Source organism: Malaclemys terrapin, chromosome 5 (genome assembly GCF_027887155.1).
Source record: "Malaclemys terrapin pileata isolate rMalTer1 chromosome 5, rMalTer1.hap1, whole genome shotgun sequence".
Lineage (NCBI taxonomy): Eukaryota > Metazoa > Chordata > Testudines > Emydidae > Malaclemys > Malaclemys terrapin.
Window position 1 is genome coordinate 15169484 of NC_071509.1, and position 20921 is coordinate 15190404.

At 46.8% G+C, this 20921-nt stretch overlaps 1 protein-coding gene across 1 annotated transcript in view; it reads right to left on the minus strand.

Moving 5' to 3' along the window:
* ATOH8 (atonal bHLH transcription factor 8) overlaps positions 1-20560 on the minus strand; it is a 32732-nt gene extending 12172 nt beyond the window's left edge. The window contains exons 1-2 of the mRNA XM_054030912.1: positions 19602-20560; positions 3283-3474 (exon numbers count right to left, since the gene is read on the minus strand). Of these exons, the coding sequence (XP_053886887.1) occupies positions 3283-3474; positions 19602-20243 (834 nt within the window). The 5' untranslated portion in view covers positions 20244-20560. The remainder of the gene's footprint in view (positions 1-3282; positions 3475-19601) is intronic.
* Positions 20561-20921: the final 361 nt, after the last annotated feature.

Here is a 20921-nt window from a genome sequence, read left to right on the forward strand (position 1 = left end):
CTTGTTAAGAGCAGCATTTTCTAGCATAAAAGGTTTCAAAGGATAAATCCAACTCTTCTAATTAAGACAATGGAGTGAAAAGAAAAAAATCCATTGTTTTTCCTATTGCAAAAGCAAAGTCTGAGCAATAGTCTACTGTCCGGAATAGCAGATAATTCAACATCAAAAACAAAGCAAAAGGCTACATATCATCAGCAAATTCAACATCTGGAGCCGTTGCCTGTCAAAACAAACCCCAATCAGCTACTTTTTGTGTGAAAAGCTCACTATGCCATAGCACATTCTGTAACCTGCTTGAGAATTGAGAGTGACACGAGAGAAGGAGACAAACCACAATAAAATAAAGATGACCGTAGATAAAGGTACTGGGAATGGAGTGAAGTGAAGGACATTGCTTGGGGACTTGACTGTCTTTACTTGGCTCGTTATAACTTTAAAGAGCAAGGAACAAACAACCCAAAGTCGATAATTCAGCAGAACTACCCAGTGAACTGCAACTTTTGAAAACTGATTAAAAACACACCGAGTTCTTGGAAAACGTGCCGACTTCAAAATTAACGAGAGAGCAGTGGTTTCAGTCCAAGACACTGTATCCTCATCCAACAGTTTAAGGAAGACCCCCCGCAGAAGAGAGATCTTTTTACACCACCTGAAGTCTAGAGCTCAGTTCTTTTATGAACAAATATCCCAGCCTTTTAATAATGATTTCAGTGTTTTCATATCTGATATTTACACCGCTATGGATTATGGGGCTAGAGGGAAGGCAGAGGAAATTAAGCGGATTTTGATTTTAGGTATAAAGAAGTGGGTTTTTCCTACATTTAAATAGATTCACCTCACCCCATTTTTAAAGGCTAAAGATCACATTCTTGTAATTTAAAGGTCCCAATCCAGCACCCTTTGATGTCAAAAGGAGTCTTCCCATTAGCTTCAAAAGGTGTCAGATTTGGCCCTGATGGTGACAAAACTGTCCTTGGGTGTACTTTCATTGGCACCAGGGGGAGCTTCCAAATTCTGCTAACCAATAGAAGTGCTGGTCAGCGCTCTGACTGGTTGCTGGAATTATTGACTGGTTAGTGTGTCCAATCAATGGCTCTTAGTTTTGTCCTTCGCCTTGACTGAGCATCTTCTTGCCAGCACATTAGGAAATACTGCCCAGGTAACTTGACACTTGTTGATTCATCTGGAAGAATCTGCTTTGCTGGATAGAGACTACGGGCCTAGTTCTGGCCTTGGATAAACCTGAGGATGTTTCCTGAAATGTTCCCCTTCCCAGCTGGGACCTCTAAACATAAACATTGTGTTTGTGAGACTCAGAAATAGAAACTGATCAGTCTGGTATCAATGTGTAGGAGACAAAGCCCCCCCTTCTATTTCTGAGCAGGCATTTGGGGAGGGCTGGGCTTGCGTTTCTTTGGGAATTTGAGGGTTAGGAAGATTTTGTTTTGTGACGTGATTATTGTTGCTGACTAGTGGTTGTATGTGGGGGCGGGGGAATGTGCTGCTGTCCGGTGAGAGTTTCTGCAAATGGGAGAGATCTTCTTTTATGTTCGAGTGAAACTGAGAGAATAAACAGCATAAATGTCAGGATTTAGATGTTTAGTTGTTTATTAAAGACCAGTCCAAACCTAAATCACAGCTCAGAACACCCATGAATCTGGAGCAGTTTGAAATCTGGGATTTTTATGTCTTTAACCCTTCTTTTAGTTTCCATAATCTTGGACACTGGTTCTCAAACTATTGGAGATCCATCATCCAAAAAACTGGTCTGCCATCCACCATCTCCTGATCCTTTGCAGCTTGCTGGGGTGCTGAGTTTGGGGCAAGTGGGGCACTGGTTCTGGGCTGTGCTTCTCTTCTCTCGCCTCACGAGCACTATTTGAAAAGGCTGTGAAGTTGACTGTCCTGTCCTCTGCCACAGACTCAGCGCTATGCAGGAGAGGAGGGAGTAAGGGATGGGACTGCTGCCCTGTGGGGCTGAAGGGGATGGAGCAGGGGCAGGGTGACAACAGGAGGCACAGAGAGGTAGAGAATTGGTCTCTTTCTGCCCCTGCCATGGTTCCTTCTCACCATGAAATTACGCCATTTTTTTTTCTTAACCTGTGGGATAAGACCATCCAGGTGATCCCTTGCCACCCACCCCACTGGTTAAGAAACAATGACGTAAAGTGTTAGCAATATATGTAAGGAATGTCTAAGTCGACTCTGTCCTCTGGACCTTTCAGTGTGTCTCAGCCTGATTTCTGTCGGTATTTTAAATAGTAACCATCTTGGAGCATGGGATTTGTCTTTTTGTGTATGTCTTGTACGGGACAGAGTACGAAGGTGTGCTAAGTCATAAATATTAATCATGTCAGTTAAAGGAAGAGGCCGGGAGAGTGCAAATCTGTTTTATTTATAAATTGGGTTTCTGAAAAAAGTATTTGTTGGGAAAAAAATGAGGAAACCTTTCTGAATCAGAGGTAGATCTTACTACAACCGAAGAAGGTGAATACTGCTCAGCTTAGCTGTCCATTCATCCATTAAAGTCCTGCTGATTTATTATCCTGCATGACAACTGGGTACAGAATGCGGAGGGAAGTTCAATTCAAGTTTACAAAACTCTTTTTGTCGTAAAACTCTGAACAAAGACATCAATCACTCTTTTAATTTACCCATGTCACTTTCCTAGAGGAAAGCTGGCAGAATGCTCAGTTTCCTCTTTAACGCAGCTTGATGATGATTTCCCCTAATTGGTTCAATGTTAAGTAACCTGAAGGAATGCAATGTGTAATTAGATTTAGTGTTGTTTCCCCAAGATACCCATATGTTCTTCAGGTCAGACATCTCGCTAATGTGTTTATATGTACAGTGTCTCCATTAGCTACTTCTTTTTTATTTTGTTGTCAGACGATTTTTTTTGGAGATAAGCGTTCGATTAAACAAAACAGAAAACACAGCTGAGTGATTGTGTTTTATGATCTACAAAAGGCGACCCAGGGCTGGTTTGTTTTAACAAATAACAGCCACAAGACAATGCTAATAGGATCGTGGTCATGTTAAAGTGTGTTGGGCAAGTAGCGAGAGGAAGAGCTTGGCCCAGAGAATAGGAAGGATGGAAAAGTTTTTGATTAGAGAGGAATGTGGTTGTTACAAGATCACACAGATTGGGGGGGAGAGGAGGTGAAGAAAACCAAAAAATGGGGAAAGAATAAGGAATAAAAATAAGGAAATGTGCAAAGGATGGAGAAAGAAGGAAACCACCTTGGATTATTTGTGTTATTTTGTTCTCTTGAAACATACCTTCCTTTTTTTAGATCTCCCTTCTGCCTGCAAGGTCCTAGTGCACTGCTCCACGCATTCTGAGAAGCTCATGTTACTGTGGTCAGCGCTGTAATCCATGTCAGCTAGTCTGGCCAGGGAAAGGATATAGTTACAGGCTATTCTCAAAATGGCCAGTTTGGACAACTTTTGACCATAAGAATAGCAGGGAACCTAGAAAGGGTAACAGGAAAAAAAAAATTAGGCCAGACAAACAAAATATCTGTGCTTGAAGGCATGACAAAACAATTGTAGGTTATTTATTTAGCAGTTGTTTAACATAAATAGGAGTTTGACTGATAAAAGGCCATATGGTGCCATCAGTTTTTTTTCTTTTTAAAGAGAACTCCCCTGCTGATCTCCATGGGAATGAAACCAGTGTGAGATGTCTTGATTTCAGCAGGGGCAGTTCTGCTTAAAATCTGATGGCAGGATATGGCCCAGAATGTTTACTCTAATTCGGTTTTGTGCTTAGTTGCCTGGCTGGTTTCATTTGGATACTGCAACCTTTGTGCCAGATTCTGATCCCCTCACTCACACTGAGTAGCACCCAGGGGCGGTGCCAGGGTTTTTGCCGCCCTAGGCAGCAGCGCTCCTCCTCTGAGCATTCGGCACCGGGGGTCCTTCCGCTTCGTGTCTTCGGGGCACTTTGGAGGCGGGTCCCGGAGCAAGTGAAGGACCCGCCGCCGAATTTCCGCCGAAGACCCGGAACGGAAGGACCCCCCCGCCGCCGAATTTCCGCCAAGGACGGCAAAATGCCGTCCCCCCCCAAATCTGCCGCCCTCGGCGACTGCCTAAGGTTGCCTAGTGGAAGCGCCGGCCCTAGTAGCACCTTACTCCACAAGCAGCCACACTGACCTAAGTGGGACTCCTCGTAGAGTACCGTACTATAGTGCGAGCGCGCGAGGGTATCCGAATCTGGCCCCTTGAGCTTTGACAACAACAATCAGCACTTACAGCAGATGTAGATGTAAAAATACAGCATCGTTGCCGAGTAGAACCTTGAGACAGTAATTCTCGCTCAGGTAATCCACACGCCATAAATCTGATGCAAGACCCAGCAGTCTCACCCTATTTCTCAGCCAAGATTTAACAGCAGAGGGCTGTGGTGAGGTCTTATATTACAAATAACTTCAGACTTTCACAGAACATACTCCTGAATGTTTTCTAGTATAATATGAAGTATTTGAATAATAAAAACTAATAACTAATAATAATAAATTAATAAAAATAACTGGCACTTGTATAAATAAATAAATTATAATAGCCTTGATTTATTTAAAATCATGGTCTTGCAAAACTCTTAAGTACATGCTTATCTTTAATACATGAGTAGCCCCACTGTACTCAGGTCCAATTTTAAAGAGAACTCTCCCAGCTGAAGTCAATGGTATTATTCTTGTGCTTTGCTGGACTCACCAATTTACAGAACTGCCAGTGGGCCTTGCACTCAGAGAAAATCAGTGAGATTCTCCTGCATATAGAAAATTGGACTCTAGGTTAGGTTGATGTAAGGAAGCTTATGTCAACCTAATTATGTTAGTGCACACACTACAGCTTTGCTCCCACCGATATAAGTGCCCTACTATGCCAACATCATAACGTCCACGAGAGGCGTAGCGCTTATGTCGGTGTGGTTAGGGCAACGCAGCGTCTGTATAGATACTGCATTTCTTAGATCAGCTATTGGCTGTCACCCCAGGGCAGGTGGGAGGGCTCTAAGGGACCAGAGAGCCAGGGCGGGGGGCAGCTGGGCTCCCAGCAGGGAACTGCAAACAGAGCCCCCATACTGCCTCTCTTAAGTCGGTGGAAGCGCTCCTGGTGAGGATGTACACTACCGACAGAAGAAGGGCAGTGTGGACATGAACCACCACAGTAATTACTGCGGTGGCTGTAAGTTGACCTAACATAGGTTGACTTAAGTTTGTAGTGTAGACATGCCCTGAGTTATTTATCTGAAACCCATTCCTGTACACTAGTTACCCAGGCTGGCTGTCTTTCTGTCAATCTAAGATTTTATACTATACCCATCACCGGAATACCTGAACTCTTCTGTATTGTCTGACTGCCCAGCAGAGTCCCTTTCATCCTGATCCTGGGGTTGTTAGACAATTGGGGAAGCTTCCTTTGTGCTTTTGCCCTTCTCATCCACGTCTCTCCCCCCAGGTTGTCTCCAGGTCCGTGAGCAGATAATGCAGAGCGTACAACCAATACTCTGAATCAAATTCATCCCTGGCGTAATGCTATTGATTTTAATGGAGGGATTCCAATGGCCCTCCATGTCCAACATGTTTGCCAAACACATAGTCTCTCAGCTTGTAGGATGTGGGTTTGTCTGATGAGACCTCAAGGAGTATCTTGCACTTCTCCAGAAACAAGCCAACAAATTTCACAGGATTTTCCTCAAATTTTTAAAATGTATAGCACAGTATTGGTAATACTGGGGATGTAGGGAACCTGCTCTTCTCTCTCCCTCTCTTTGGAAAACCCGTCTTCCACTTGGTGGCATTCTCACAGCACATGAATCAGGGACCCGCTCTAATGTTTACTAAGTAATAGAGCCACCTCCTGTGTTCTGTTGTATTGGTGTGCTGGGGAGCAGTCTCCTTCCTTTATGCCAAAAGCAAGCCAGAATCGCTCTATAGGAACACTCAAAACATTCTCACGTAACAGTCATGTTAAGCATCATCCATAATGCTCCCCAGTAAATCAGTGGCCTGGCTACGAATGGAACACAAGAATTCTATTGGCACTTAGGCCTGGGCTACACTAGCGGGGGGGTTCGAACTAAGATACGCAACTTCAGCTACGCTATTCACGTAGCTGAAGTCGAAAGTATCTTAGTTCGACTTACCTGGTTGTCCTCATGGTGGCGAGTCGACCACCGCGGCTCCCCTGTCGACTCCACTTACTCCTCCTGCCGAGGTGGAGTACAGGTGTCGATTTGGGGATCGATTTATCGTGTCTAGACGAGATGCGATAAATTGATCCCCGATACATCGAATACTACCCGCCGATCCAGTGGGTAGTACAGACGTACCCTTAGTCTTGTGTTCTCTCCACTAGCTCACAATTTCTCCCAACAGCCTGTTTACTTGGCTTTCAAGAGCTCCCTGCCTACTCTCAATCCTTTGTTGACACTTGCAGCTACCCACTGTGCTTCACTTCCAGTAGCCCCTTGCCTACAACTCCACAATGGACTTAAGCTGGGCATTTTTCTTGTTAAAGGAGACTCCATGGCAGCGACAAAAACAAAATATCTGTTATCATTGGAAGGATATGATGGGGCCAACGAAAATCTCAGATCAAACAGAAGTCACAGCTGATGATCAAAGCAATATGGAGAGCAAAATGGAAGGTTTCAGTGAAAAGTGGGAACGATTTCAAAGTGAGAGCAAGAAAGTTAAATCAAGTGGAAGTAAAACGGACCATGAAATACTTGAGCCTGATGCACACATGTCCGCCAGTTACAAAACAAAAACTGGAGGAAAATCTTTTCCCTCCTTTGCTTCCCCTCCCCCTTTTGTGAAGGTTTTTTTTTTTTTTTTAAAGAACAAATTATTTTGTGAGCCATGTTTGTTACAAAGTTCAAGAAAGATCCCTGTGTTAAAATCCTAGAGAAAATCACCAGCTGGGATTAGAAGACACTTTTTTCCATACACTGTGACAAGGTATAAATTGGAGCAGCCTCGAGATAAGGGTTTATTCAAGAGTGTGTGCACACGGAGAATTTCAGCTTTTCAGAGAGGATCAGAGAGCAGGATGGTGGTGCAGTACAGGAACACAGACAGATATGGGTTTTCTCTCTAATAACAATGTTAGAATAGAGGTTTCCAAGGAGCACTTCCCATCTTGACTCATATTTAATGGGGGAATTATAAAGAGGCTTGTGCGTTAATTATGAATAGATCTGACACACAAAGTTCAGATCTGGTCTGGATCCAAACATTCCCCAAAGAGGGGGAGTTCAGATTGGGGTTTTGGTATTCGCCCAAGAGAAAGCCAGAAGTGGGCTGCCGGGCATAGGTGTTGCAAGCCCTGGCTATGCACATGGGTGGGGAAGGACTCTTTCAAGAGCAGGTTTAAGTGTCAAGAACAGGTTCTATACTAGAGTATTTCGAGATTTACGGCCTGATTCTGCTCTCACACTGGTGTAATACCAGTATTGGTGTCAGTGATACACTGATTTACACAGGCAGGAGTGAGAGCGGAAGCAGGCTTCTAATTTACTCTTTTAAAGAGGGCAAACCTTTTTTTGCAGCCAGACCACCCTTGGCTCATCAGATCTCAGAAGCTAAGCAGGATCAGGTTTAGTTAGTGCGTGAATGGGGGACATACAAAGATTTAGGATGAACATAAGAACAGCCATACTGGATCAGATCACTGGTCCATCTAGCCCAGTATCCTGTCTTCTGACACTGGCCAGTGCCAGATGCTTCAGAGGGAATGAACAGAACAGGGCACTTTATTGTCCCCTATTGTCCAGTCCCAGCTTTTGGCAGTCAGAGGCTTAGCAACACCCAGATCATGGGGTTCTGTCTCTGATCATGTTGGCTAAGAGCCTTGATGGAACTATCCTTCATGAACTTATCTAATTTTTTTTAACCCAGTTACACTTTTAGCCTTCATGGCATCCCCTGGCAAGGAGTTCCACAGGTTGACTGTGCAATGTGTGAAGAAGTACTTCCTTAGGTTTGTTGTAAACCTACTGCCTATTCATTTCATTGGGTGACCCCTGGTTCTTCTGTTATGTGAAGAGGTAAATAAGACTTCCCTATTCACTTTCTCCACACCATTCATGGTTTTATAGACCTCTAGCATGTCCCTCCTTAGTCATCTCTTTTCTAAGATGAACAGTCCCAGTCTTCTTAATCTCTCCTCATACTGAAGCTGTTCCATACCCCTAATCATTTTTGTTGCCCTTCTCTGTACCTTTTCCAATTCTAATATATCTTTTTGAGACGGGGTGACCACAAGTACATGCAGTATTCAAGGTGTGGGTGGATCATGGATTTATATAGTGGCTTTACGATATTTTCTGTCTATCCTTTTCTTAATGGTTCCTAACATTCTGTTAGGTTTTTTGACTGCTGCTGCCCATTGAGCAGATGTTTTCAGAGAACTATCCATTCACTATGGGTGAGTTTACTCATAAATGCATGGGCAGGGGGATTTCTAAATTTCAGGCTATGACAGACACTTAATTAGAATGTTCCCTTCATCTCTCTTCCCCCCGCTGCTTCCCAGCTAGTAGCACAGCCTCCAGTTTTACGTATAGAGGAGTTAGGAAGGAAGATTTCTCTAATATGAAAAATGCTGTTGTCTGCCAGAAAGGCAAGGAAATTGGCACTACCCTATATTTATCTATGTTAAGAAGACACTGGGCTGGTATCCCAATGGCAGCTGAAGTGTGGGCCCCTGGATTAATTAGTTAATGTTTGTAAAATTTGTTGGAGTCCACAAGGGCTAAGTACTATTATTGTTTCCTTGTTCCCCAGACAGGCACAGGCTGGAAGCAATGCAGAGAGCACACTGTAGAAAATGCACTGTAGGAAATAACTCTGCATTGGCAGGAGGATGGATGGGATCTGATGTAACAAGTCTGTTCCATCTCTGATAGCTATGATTCAGAGGCAACGCTTTTGGAACCCAAAGATGCTCCATTTGAAGCCAATGGGAAGTTTGCCATTGGCGTCACGGGATTAGGACCAGGCCCTCAGCCAGCTCTGTGCTCTCTTGTGTCCGATCCTGTCCTATCCCATTAAAGAAATAAAGTATGGAAGATGCATCCCATCCCCATCACTGGAGGGAAAGATGCTGTGACATGAGGCCACTGACAGTGGTGTGGAGCAAAGTAAGGGGAAGTCTACACAGCTAAAGCTACACACGGGCCACCCTACCTGAGCTAGCTTGAATCCAACTACCAAGGGTAACAATAGCTGTGAAGACAATACAGCACAGGCTAACGAGCTGAGTGTGTACCCCAGTTCTGGGGTACCTGTGCAGCACTGTCTTCACTGGCATTGTTACCCACCCTAACTGGACTCCAGTTAGCTGGGGTAGGCTAGCTTGTACACAGCTTTCGCTATCGACTTACCCTAAGTGGGGAAAGCAGTGGGTACAGGATCCATTAACAGCTCCCTCAATTAGTAGGACAATAGATATAGTCACAGTAACAGGCCAGATCCTCAGCTGGAGTAAATTAGAGGTGCTCCATTGACTTGGATGGAGTTATGCCAATTTACATCAGCTGAGGAGCTGGTCCAATATTTCCCTTCCATTATCAAAAGAACATGTTCATTTTCGTACAAATGCCTTATGAGCTCATACCTATAAACACTATGACGCCCGTTCCACTCTCTCTTTTCACTGGTGTAAATCAGCAGCAACTCTAGCGAAACCAGTGGAGTTGCACTACTATAACGCTGCGTAAGTGAGAGAAGAACCAGGCCCTGGGTAGAGCCCATCCTGCTCTGTTGCACTGCTGTAAATTTGGACTAACTTCGCTGCCTTGCACGGACTTGCTCTGGATTTACATAAGTGTAAATGAGAGCAGAATTTGGCCCCATCTGTAGGGTTGGTAAGGCAACGTTAGGCAGCAAAACGTACAGGCTTACACTATAAAGCAAGACCTCCTGACAGCAAACTGCCTCTACAATTTGCCAGAATAAGCTGCTGAATTTGCCTATCTTTTAATTCCTCTGGTTTATTTTTGTGCTGGGAGTTAAAATATTTTAGAGCCCCACTGGGAAGGTAGTTGGCTGGCTTTTCGATGAGTCCTTTTAGAAAACGCAGTGTAACTTAACTGTCTCATTGTTTGTGTTGAGCAATATGCCAAAAAAATTTCCAGAAGGTTCACATGAATGTCTAGTGCTTAATAGCACTGGCTTTATTATATCACTCCTTCCAACCTGAGATGAGTTAGTGTTTCCACAAGGGTTCAGCGACCTCACTGGGGTACTGGCAGGATAGGGGAGTGAGGAAGACTGTTTTTAAGCTCCCACCCATGCCCATTGCTGGGTCTGGTGGGGAGAACTGTTCCCTGGATTTACTCCTAGAAGAAGCTTCCCTACTGCCTCTCTCGCTTGCATAATTTCCCTAGGACTTGGAGAAAGGCAGCATCATGCCTGGGACAGCAAAAGAGAGAGCTCACCACCTTGACGAGTTTAAGAACACATCCAAAATATCATCACATGTTCCCAAATTGTTATTTAAAGGAACATGTTATTTGAAAAGGGCTGAGGAAGAGCGTGTTTGGTTTTGTCCGATAGCACATGCAGGTGGGTGAGTGTGTGTGTGTCATGAAATGGATGTGTAAATAAACAAGAACTAGCACAAGCCACTGATTTTTTGTTTTGTTTGTTTTAATTCTCTGGATATGGATTTTTTTTACAGTTACATTATCTGCCCTGATTGCCCCAAGTGCGCCTGGGATCCCAGACCGTGATTTGTTTGTATTACGGCAGTACCTTGGAGCCCTGGCAAGGAGCTGCATCCCATTGTGCTAGGTACTGTGTAGGGGTGGTGAAGAATGCATGTGCACGGGGTTCACATATTCTAGATGAGCTGGTGGTACTTTCTGGACTGTGATTCTGTGAGCAAGGATATCTCCAGTGCTGCAGCCCTCCCACTGCCCTATAAGAGCTTTCCCATAGCTAGATATGCCTTATGCATGTCCAGGTGATTTACAGGTACAAGATGGCAAGCAATGTTATATAGTGCATAGGATTATTCCTACGTAGCAGAAAACCCTGACGTTTATTTCAAGTATGGGACTGGGCCCTACTGGTGTGTCTACACTGCAGCTGCAAGTGTGCTACCCAGCCTGGGTAGACAGACTCACTCTAGCTCAGCTCAAGCTAAAAATAGCGGTGTGGACGTTGTGGCACCAGGAGCAGCTCCAGTGAGCCACCTGAGCTTGGACCCAGGGGGCCAAATTCAGCTCAGGAGTAAGCATCACTGAAGTGGCACCTGTTTACACCAGGGCCAAATGGTCCCCCGGATCCTTCTGACTCATTTGCCAAACCTGGATTATTGTTCTGCTTCTCTGTGAGCTGCTCTGGCCACTGTCCCCAGGTGTCTGTCAACAGAGCACCTCCTGGAAAACAGCTTCTCAGGCAGTGCTGGCTGCCACGTGGGAAAACTCTACCCTCTCACTGAGGAGCAGGGTCCTGCTTCCCTGTGCCTCCCTCTGCATATGAACGCTGCTCTCCAAGTTATGCCGGGGGCAGAATTAGATAGGACTGGGGTGATAACACTAACATTATTGATGAATCAAGCTGTGGCCAACACACAAATTGGTCAAGGGACAAAGCACATGCAGGACGTGAATGAAGGTGCTGACAATAACAGTATTGATGATTCGGTGCTTGCGCACTGTCCCACCTCACTGCCACCGTAGTTGCTGAAGAGGATAATCTGAGAGCAGACTAGGGTCAGGCAGGCAGGGACTGGGGGTTGGATCCAATACCCATTGATGTCAATAGGAGTCTTTCCTCTGATTTCAGTGGGAGTTGGATTGAGCCCTAGGGGAGAGGGAAGGATAACTGACTGTGTCTACAGCAGAAAGAGACAATACATATTGTCAGTCACAGGATTTTTTATCAGGTGAAAAAGCCAATTAGACATCAAGCAACAACAGGCACAAGACTGTGTTCTTTGTGTAACATTTTTCCTTAGTTTGGGGAGGTGTGTTGGGAGTTTTCTCTGTTTTCTTTACTTTCTTCTCCCTTGTTCCGTTGCCCAGCTTTGTGTTATCTGTCTAATTTAGATTGTGTGGTGTTCATGGCAGGGGCCTTGTCATCTCCCTTTCCTGTAAAGCACCATGTACTCCCATGGCACTGGAAATCATAATAGTGTAACTCGGAAATGGTTTAAACCGCTCCCGGGCCAGATTAATGTTGCAAAGTTCCGTTGCCATGCACAATGGAAATGCTACACCTGGAGAGCTCTGTTGGGGGATGAGCCTTGAAGGCAGGGATCCTCCCTTGGGGGCACATTCAGCTCTTACTGAAGTCAGTGGGAGTCTCTCTGCTGACAGCATTGGAGCCAGAACAAACCCTGTCGGGCCGGCTCCAACCTGTAGTAAAGTCAACGGGAGGCTTTTCAATGACAGCCAGATCAGGGCCTCAATCTGCTCCTGGTGACACACACACTGTAAGTGACCATCAGTGGGCTGAAGAGTTAAGTCCTGTGGATGTGGGATCTCTTTTACACTCATTCAACTACCAGTGAATAGCAGCCAAGGGAGGGACACGGACACCAGCAGACAGCAGTGAAGGAATGCGAAAGGGCGGTAAATTCAGCTCCCAGTAGCACAAAAAGCTGTGAAAACCGTGAGTAAAACATCCCTGGGACACCCATCAGCCTGGAGAGTGGGCCTATCAAATGCTGAAGAGAAAGAAAGGAGTACAAATGTGGTGGTGGAAAGGTTTAGAAAAATGCTGACCTAGCTGAAGGGGAGGAATGAATCTGTGGAAACATCTGCTCCCAGCATAGCGACTCCAACTCACTGGGGCTCCGTGGACCATATTTTTGAGGAGGAGTTTGAGAGGCGAACATCAAAAAACTGCATATGTGCCAATGTGGGCAGCTCTCCAGATCAGACAGAGAGATGCGGGCCTCCCCTCCTATCAGTGGAAATCTTGCTGCCATTTGAGTTTTCTCAGTTCTTAAACTGGCTGTTCCAGAATTCAGCACCAGTGGGATGCAAATGAATGACATGGTGGAAGACTCTGCCACTTATTCTGGCATAAGCACCTCTTGCTGCAAAACTGAATTTGTAAACTGAAATGGAGACACTGCTGCATTGTTGCTGGTTACTGAGCTAGCTTTCACAGTGTCTCCGGAGCCTAGCCCAAATAGTGGCGTGTTTGAAAACATGCTGGCATGGGTGTTTCATTCATTCTGATACCATCATTCTGCCTCATTTGAACATGGTTTGGCCTGTTCTGATCTCACTCTTACTCGAGATTTACAATAATGTACCTTCACTGAAGCCACTGGAATTTCGCCAACATAAGTGAACTCAGAATGAGGTGAGATGGAACTTTGTTCTCATTAACAAAGCACTGGAAGCATGTCTTCTCCCACTATAGCATCTGGGCTCCTGAAAGACAGTGGCCACCAGGAATGATAGGGGGTACAAGAGAATCTATGGAAACAGAGCCTTGTCATGTCACATGCTCAGATACCATGGTGATGGGCGAGGTATAAGAACCGGAATACAATAGAATAGAAAATGGCCACACTGACATCACTAGGACAGGCAATGGAAGCCGAACGTTTTTCAGGATGGTGAGCTGTGCGTTAATGGGGGAAACACCATGGCCCTATATTTGAGGGTCTGTAGCAGGAGTGGCCAAACTTACTGACGCTCCAAGCCGCATACAATAATCTTCAGCGTTTGAGAGCTGCAAGACATGCACAATCTGCCGCTTGGAGCAGCACCTGCCGGGGCATGGGGTTTCTGCCCCGATACCCCCAGGGGAGTCTAAAGCCCTTAGACTCCCTCTCTGCAGGGCAGAAGCTCCGAGTTCCACCACAGGACAGAAGCCTCAAGCTCCCCACCCCCCACGCCCAGTCTGGTAGGCGAAGAATGGGGAGGGGGGTTGGGGAGGCTCCGTAAACCACACTTTAACTGTAAAAGTGAGCCACAGTTTGGCCACGCCTGGTCTACAGGTCGTAGCCCCTCTCTGCCGTCTGTGAGACGAGGCAGCAGCAGCAAGAAAAACGAGCAAAAGCGTTTGCACTATTTTAAAGTGTTTTAGTGCATGCAGATAGTGAGGCCCTTTTCTCATTATCCCAGCATGGAGCAGGAACTACCCTGTCGATCCCAACAGTCTTTTGTATTAGTGGGAAGATGTTGCTCTGAGGAAAGAGCCACAGATATCAGGGAATATCTCTTCCAGTAGCCAGTACCAAGAAGTCACTTGTGGAAATCTCTAGGGAAAGAAACTGCTATTCGCTTGTGTACCACTCCAGTAATGCTCTGACAGCATTGTCGTCTTAGCAGCTAGACACTACAGAGTGGCTAGGCAGTCTGGTGCCAAGATACTATAGTGATGGATGCATTAGAAATGCAGAGAGAGAGAAATTCATGCTACTGGTGGCATAGATACAAACAGAAGGGACCCAGTGTAGTGCAGCAATAACCAACTGCTGCTCTCATTTTAAAAAGCGGAGTTGCTTTCCAGAATATACAACTGCCCTTCTAACTCCCATCTCGGAGGAGAAGTCTGAACAGGGGAGCAGAGTGGGGATAGCTAAGTACTTAACAACATGCCTGGATTACTCTCTCCTTCTGCAAAACAACTGTGGTTGATTCTTCTCCCCACCAGGCAGAAAAACAGCCTTACTGCCATCTGGATAGCTAGCAAATACAGCTGAAACATGTGTGCCATATGTGCACAGCTGTATAGTGTACGTATGCCGCTGCCCAGCATGCTGCATGCCAGTTGCTTGATTTAGGGTGGGCTGGGAAGTAGGATTCGGGAACAGGATGGAAAGAGAGAACATATTGCAGAGAAGCAGCATTTTTCTTCTCATTTCAGTGAATTGGGCCCCATGCGGCTTAGTAGCTATGGGCCCAATCCTGAAGCCTCTGCTTACGTGAGCACTTTAGCTGAGGCTGGTGCAGTGTCTTATATGAGATAGGGCTGCAGGATCAGGCCCTGTAGCCCCAAACGATTACTTCATAGTCGAATGGACTGAAACTCTGGTGAGCAAAGTCTATTTAAATCCATTTCGCCACAAGCGCAATCTGAATGTATAGCTCTGTTGCACTTGCTTTCCAGCCCTCATCTCCCAGTTGCTGGTGTACAACATGAGACCTCTGCTTTGATTTCAGAGCTCCTGTTCCCTTCCCAAAGAAGGAGCGTAGGGCTGGGAAACAGAATCAGCAATGGTGACTCTCTTCTGCGCCACTTGCCGCCCAGCCTATGGCAAGGTATCGGTTTCAATGCTTCAGGGAAAGAATCCCAGCTGCTTAAGAGATCGCTGTGTGATGACAAGGAAGGAATGGAGGAATAACTTAACAAATAAACTGAGGTCTGTGTGTAACCTTCTCCTAGTGGGCAGAGTATGGGGATTACCTCCTGTCCAGCATGCCGGGGGCAGGCATTAAGGCTTCACTTAGTTGAGATCTGCCAGTTTAATCTCTACAAATGAATCTCTGTATAATCCCTATCTGAGCTCTTTGCCCAGGAATGCAAGAAATGTCAGGCAGTTCCTTACCTATGGATGCCTATATCATGCCACAATGGAAGCACATTAAACTTGCTCTGTCCTATATTCAGTACAAAACCGATCACCACAGCTTGAAAGCTGAGTTCAAGGGCATAGGAATGGGAAGGGGGTTACTAAACTCTGTCAGATTTGTTCAGATATACAGTGTGGGCCTATCCTCAGCTGCTGTCAGCTCCACTGAATTCAGCATGCTACAGAAGAAGTATCTGCTATAATTTCCCAGGTCTATCTGAATGACGCCGGGAAGGCCTTGCCATTTCGCCATCAGATCTGATACGGGTGATGCAAGTTGGAAGCCAGTGCTCTGCACAGGGGCAGGATGGTTGCTCATCTGTTGAATCTTCCCCCTTGTCACATGTAGTGCCAAGCACATTGTTGGCAGTTAACGAAAAACAAATCAAAACATCACTAAACGATGATCCATTGACTTATCCCTTCCCCGCGTTGAATTGCCAAGAAAACCTGCCAGTGCTTTTCTTAAGGGAAAACAAACCTCGTCTGGGGAATTACCGCTAAGTTGTCTCTCCACAGCCCAGGCACCAGCCTGTTCAGAGTGCTTCAGCACTGACCTGGGGGCAGCGGCTTTGGGGGTGAGCGGAGAGCTCAGGCTGCTCTCCATGCTCACTTGTTCCTTGCACACTCAGCTGAATCCAGGGCTGAAATAATTTATGGAGATAGGGCCAAACCCAGGAGTTTAAGAACTTTGCATGAAATGCCCAGTTCCCAGAAGAGTCGGGCCTCAGTGTGCTGCTCGCTCGGTTTGTGCTTGAGGTCGGCAAGGATGGAGACTGCCAATGAGTTGGGAAATTAGTGCCGCTTTCCATTGTGTTTTTGTTGTTGTTGTTGTTACCTGGATGTCTGTCCATTGAGAACTGGACTGACACAGACATATGCATTGCACACCGGTCACTGAACAGCCATAATGGGGCAGCAGTTTTTGAAAACAAAAATATATCAAGTGTCTAGTTTTAAACTTACAAAAGGCTTAGTTTTGCAAGACTCCCTCTTACTATGTGTATGCACAGGGCCTAGCACCGTGGGGCCACAATCTTAATTCAAGCTTTCTGCTGCCTCCACAATACAATTAATAATAATAATAATAATATCTTAACGTAGGGACAAATGAGTGACTTTACACTGAAAAACTGCCCCATGATGAGCCTAATCTTGTTCCATGGAGATCAATGGTAAAACTTCTGTTTGCTTCAATGGGATTAGCAATGGTCCCTGTGTGTTCACAAAAGTGGATAATAACGCGGGGGGAAATTAACCAATCACTCTGGGATAGGCAGCCACCCACCCTTAAAATCAAAATCATCTTTCGGAAGCTTTTCAGGAAGCAAAGCTAGAAACTTCATGAGATATTCCTTAAAGGGAGAGCACAAAGTAACCATGTACAGAAAAAACGGGCCTGATCCTGAAGCCCTCTCTCAGGTGACCCAATCCAACAGTTCACATGAGTAAAGGCTGCAAGATGGAGCCCAAAGGGTCTGATTCAGAAACCCTGCAAGTCTCACTAACACCAATGGGCCTGTTCATGTAAGCAAGGGCTGCAGGACCAAGCTGAAAGGACCTTCTGTGTAATGTGATTGTTCAGCACCTTGCAGGATCAGACCCCTGCTATGACAGGGAACCTTATGTGACCCTGCCTGCTGTATCCTTCATATCCTTGAAATGCTCTTACTGGCATTTACAGAGAAGGCAAAGGAACAAAAGCTGGCCAAGCATGGGGAACTGTTGTTTAATGGCTCTCTGCTTTCACCGGGCAGGCCACTACAGTGGAAAACAATTTAATTAGTCAACTAAGGGGAAGACTAAGCACTGAAAAGCGCTATTTTGGGGCTCACAAAATGTGATAGGTCAGAACCTCCCATTTCATTGCACTCCTGGGCCTGGTTTTGAGAACAGCTGAGCACTCATTGCAGGCTCCAGTCCCGGCTCTCTCTCCTCTCTTTCACAGGACCTGTCTACTCAGCACATTTTGCAAGGTCTGGAGGTCATGTTATAACCCTCTTGGGTCTTTCTTGCTGGTGCAGACAGGACCAAATGATGTTCTGTTATAGCCCTGATCTCTACAGCCACTAAACTACCTTAGCGTCTTTGTAGACACATCCCAACCTACCAAGGGTGCTGTGAGAATAAATTCATTGACTGTGGAACTCTTTGCCAGAGGATGTTGTGAAGGCCAATACTATAGCAGGTTTCCAAAAAGAACAAGATAAGTTCATGGAGGATAGGTCCATCAATGGCTATTAGCCAGGATGGGCAGGGATTATATCCCTAGTCTCTGTTTGTCAGAAGCTAGGAATGGGCGACAGGAGATGGATCACTTGATGATTCCCTATTCTGTTCATTCCCTCTGGGGCACCTGGCATTGGCCACTGTTGGAAGACAGGATACTGGGCTAGATGGATCTTTGGTCTGACCCTGTATGGCTGTTCTTACGTACTGGGAGGTGCTCAGATACTGTGGTGATGAACACCATAAAAACCCTACAACTAACTAACTAACATGAAAGGCTTCACTTTTGCAAGATACATAAGCATGTGGACCTATTCACGGGCTTAGAGTTAACCTTGCTGAATGGGTCTAGCGTCACCAGACGGGCGGATAGCGGTGCTTCCTTCACACTAAGCTGCTTCACTCAACACCATGTTCAGAAGGTGACCATGTCGCAGCGACATTGTCCTGAGCATTATTTAACATTTCAGACGTTCTCTTCTGCGCTTGGAAAAAGTTTATGTTTCCCATTCAGGCAGGATGATGAGGATTTTATATGCGTTTTTAAAAGAAAGCTTGTTCTTCACATTGGCTTAAAGGGTACCTTGAAGATGGATCATGTAGAATGATGAATGAGGGTGAGGATGTCAAAGAGGCCTAAGGGTTTAGACAGCCAACTCAAAAGTCAATGGAAGTTGATTTCCTTTTCTCCCTTGTGTCTCTTTGAAAATTCCCAGCCCAACTCTTCCAGGTAAACAGCAAGAGTGAGGTGAGCTATTGTGTCATGAGGTGGGATTTAGGCTTCATTGTAGCTCACAACTTTGGCAAACAGTTTGCTACAGCTCTCTCTCCCACCCCCTGCCTGGTATGAATAAGCTGCCTGTATAAAAAGCCAGTGTGATTTTGGGGGAGGGTTTTTAAGAGTCAGTTTTCAATCTCTCTCTCTCCTTTGCTGCTCTAACATTTAAAAAAAAAAGTTTTGATAACCACTGACCAGCCTGGTGAGCACTATTAATGGCTCTTGCACTCTGCCCTTATCCCTCGCTCCACTAAATCAGGCTGTATTTGTATTGTAATAATAACTCACGGAGCGAACGCAGGTGACCCCAAATAAAGTTGAGTTTCAGAGCTTGTTTAACACACAGAAAAAGTAAAATATCTCTGGGAAAATGATACGAGTAAGATGAGGTGTAATCAATAGGACAATGGGCTTGATTTAGGAAGATATTGTTTATCCCCAGCATGAAACCCACGTGAACTCTTTTGATGAGAGGAATGCTGCATCCAGGAGCAGTTTTTGGTGCTGAAAAAACGCCCTGTTAGATCCAAAGTTTTAACTGTCCAGTAATTCGCTTTATCACACCCATGCTGTGCAGCATGAATACCCTCTATTCTATCAAACTACCTCCTCGACTCCCCTCCCCTCCTAATCTCATTAGGAATTAAAACGAAAACTCTGGCGCACAAAAAGTTTAGTGACCTTTTGGGTGAAGTTAAGTGTGACAAAGGTCACGGAAAGCGCCCCCACTGCGTGGAATGCCCCAGCAGCAGGGCTCAGGGTATCTCCCGCAATCCGAGGCGGATGTATTAGCATTTCAGTGGCAGGCAAATGTCTTTAAAAAGACAAGCGGAGAGGCGCACCCCGAAAGCCCCCACTACAGCCCGCAAAATCAGGGAAGAGGGCGAAACAGCACGGGGGGGAGGGGGGTCACTTGCGTCTCCTTTGAAGTCAAACTTCTTTGGGGGAAGCGGGGCAGCCACGCAGCGGAGATGGGCCAGGCAGGCGCTTGCATGCCCGGGGTGATTGATGAGCAGAGGGAGGGGGATGCGAGTACCTGTTTTCGCAGCGCCTCGAAGGCTGCGCTGATGGTATGCACGCGGGTCCTCTCCCGGGCGTTCGCCAGCAGCCGCCGGGTCTGCTGGATGGCTTTGATCTCCGAGGAGACGCCTGCCGGTTCCCCCAGCCGTTTCCTAGGCGATGCGGCGGACTCGGGCGTGCTGTTGTAAGCGCCATGTGCGACCGAGGCGTAGGCACTTTCCAAAGGGCGCTGCGGCGGCGGCGGACACAGGACTAGCCTGGACGGGAGGCTCTGCTCCCCCGGGCACGGCTGGAGCCCGTTCACAGCGGCCGGGGGCAAGCCGGGCTCTTTGCGCGGGGGCTGGGAGGCGAGTCCTGCCGCCGGGAAAGCGCCTTTCCGCATGTCCAGCGCCCCGGCGGCGCTGCCCGCCTCTCTGCCGCCCAGGAGCGGCGGGGCCGCCGCCCCCTGCGAGCTGCCCGCCGCCCCGCTCTCGGGCACCAGGCTCGCGGGTCTCTCCAGCTGCCTCCCGCGCTCGCTGACTTTCAGCGCCACTTTGAAACTTTTGTAGCCGTTCGCGGGCGGCTCTTTGTGCTTCCGCTTCAGCTTCTTGAGGCCGCCGAGCTCCTTCCCGCACAGGCTTTGCCACGGCTCCTCGTCCAGGAGCTGCATGTTTCTCATGTCGGGCGCCTGTCAGTGAGTGCCGGCTCGCAGGTCGCTGGCTCCCCCCCTGCAGACATACACCCTCCCTCCCCCTCCTGCCGCAGCTGGGCTCCCACGCGGCTCGGCACAGGCAGGGCGGCGGGGGGCTCTCCCCTGGAGCAGTCAGAATGTCAGCTGAAGTCCCTGCCGCATTGGCCGCCTGTCTGGGGAGTGCACGCTGCGCTCCATCTGTGTTTGTTTAGCCTCAGTTTACACAGAAGCCCCTGTGCGAGAGATCAGTCAGCGCGCCGCCTGTGACAAGCTCACTGCCTCGCACAGCCAAGAGACTTTCCAGCCTTGCAACCCCACAGATGAGCTTTAAAGAAACAGGAAGCATTCCCCGCCCCCCCCCCAACAGCTGTGCTGCCAATCTCCTTTGTTCACTCCCCCCCCCCCCACTTGCTGTTTTATAATAGTCTGTTTCTTCCCGACACACAGGCAGAGACAAACTCCCAACCCTACTAGAGACACAGACTTGCTAAAAGAAGAACAGGAGTACTCCACGAAAGCTTATGCTCTAATAAATTTGTTAGTCTCTAAGGTGCCACAAGTACTCCTGTTCTTCTTTTTGCGGATACAGACTAACACGGCTGTTACTCTGAGACTTGCTAAGAGCAATTCACGATGTGCTGCTTTATACATGGAACAGTTCCCCCA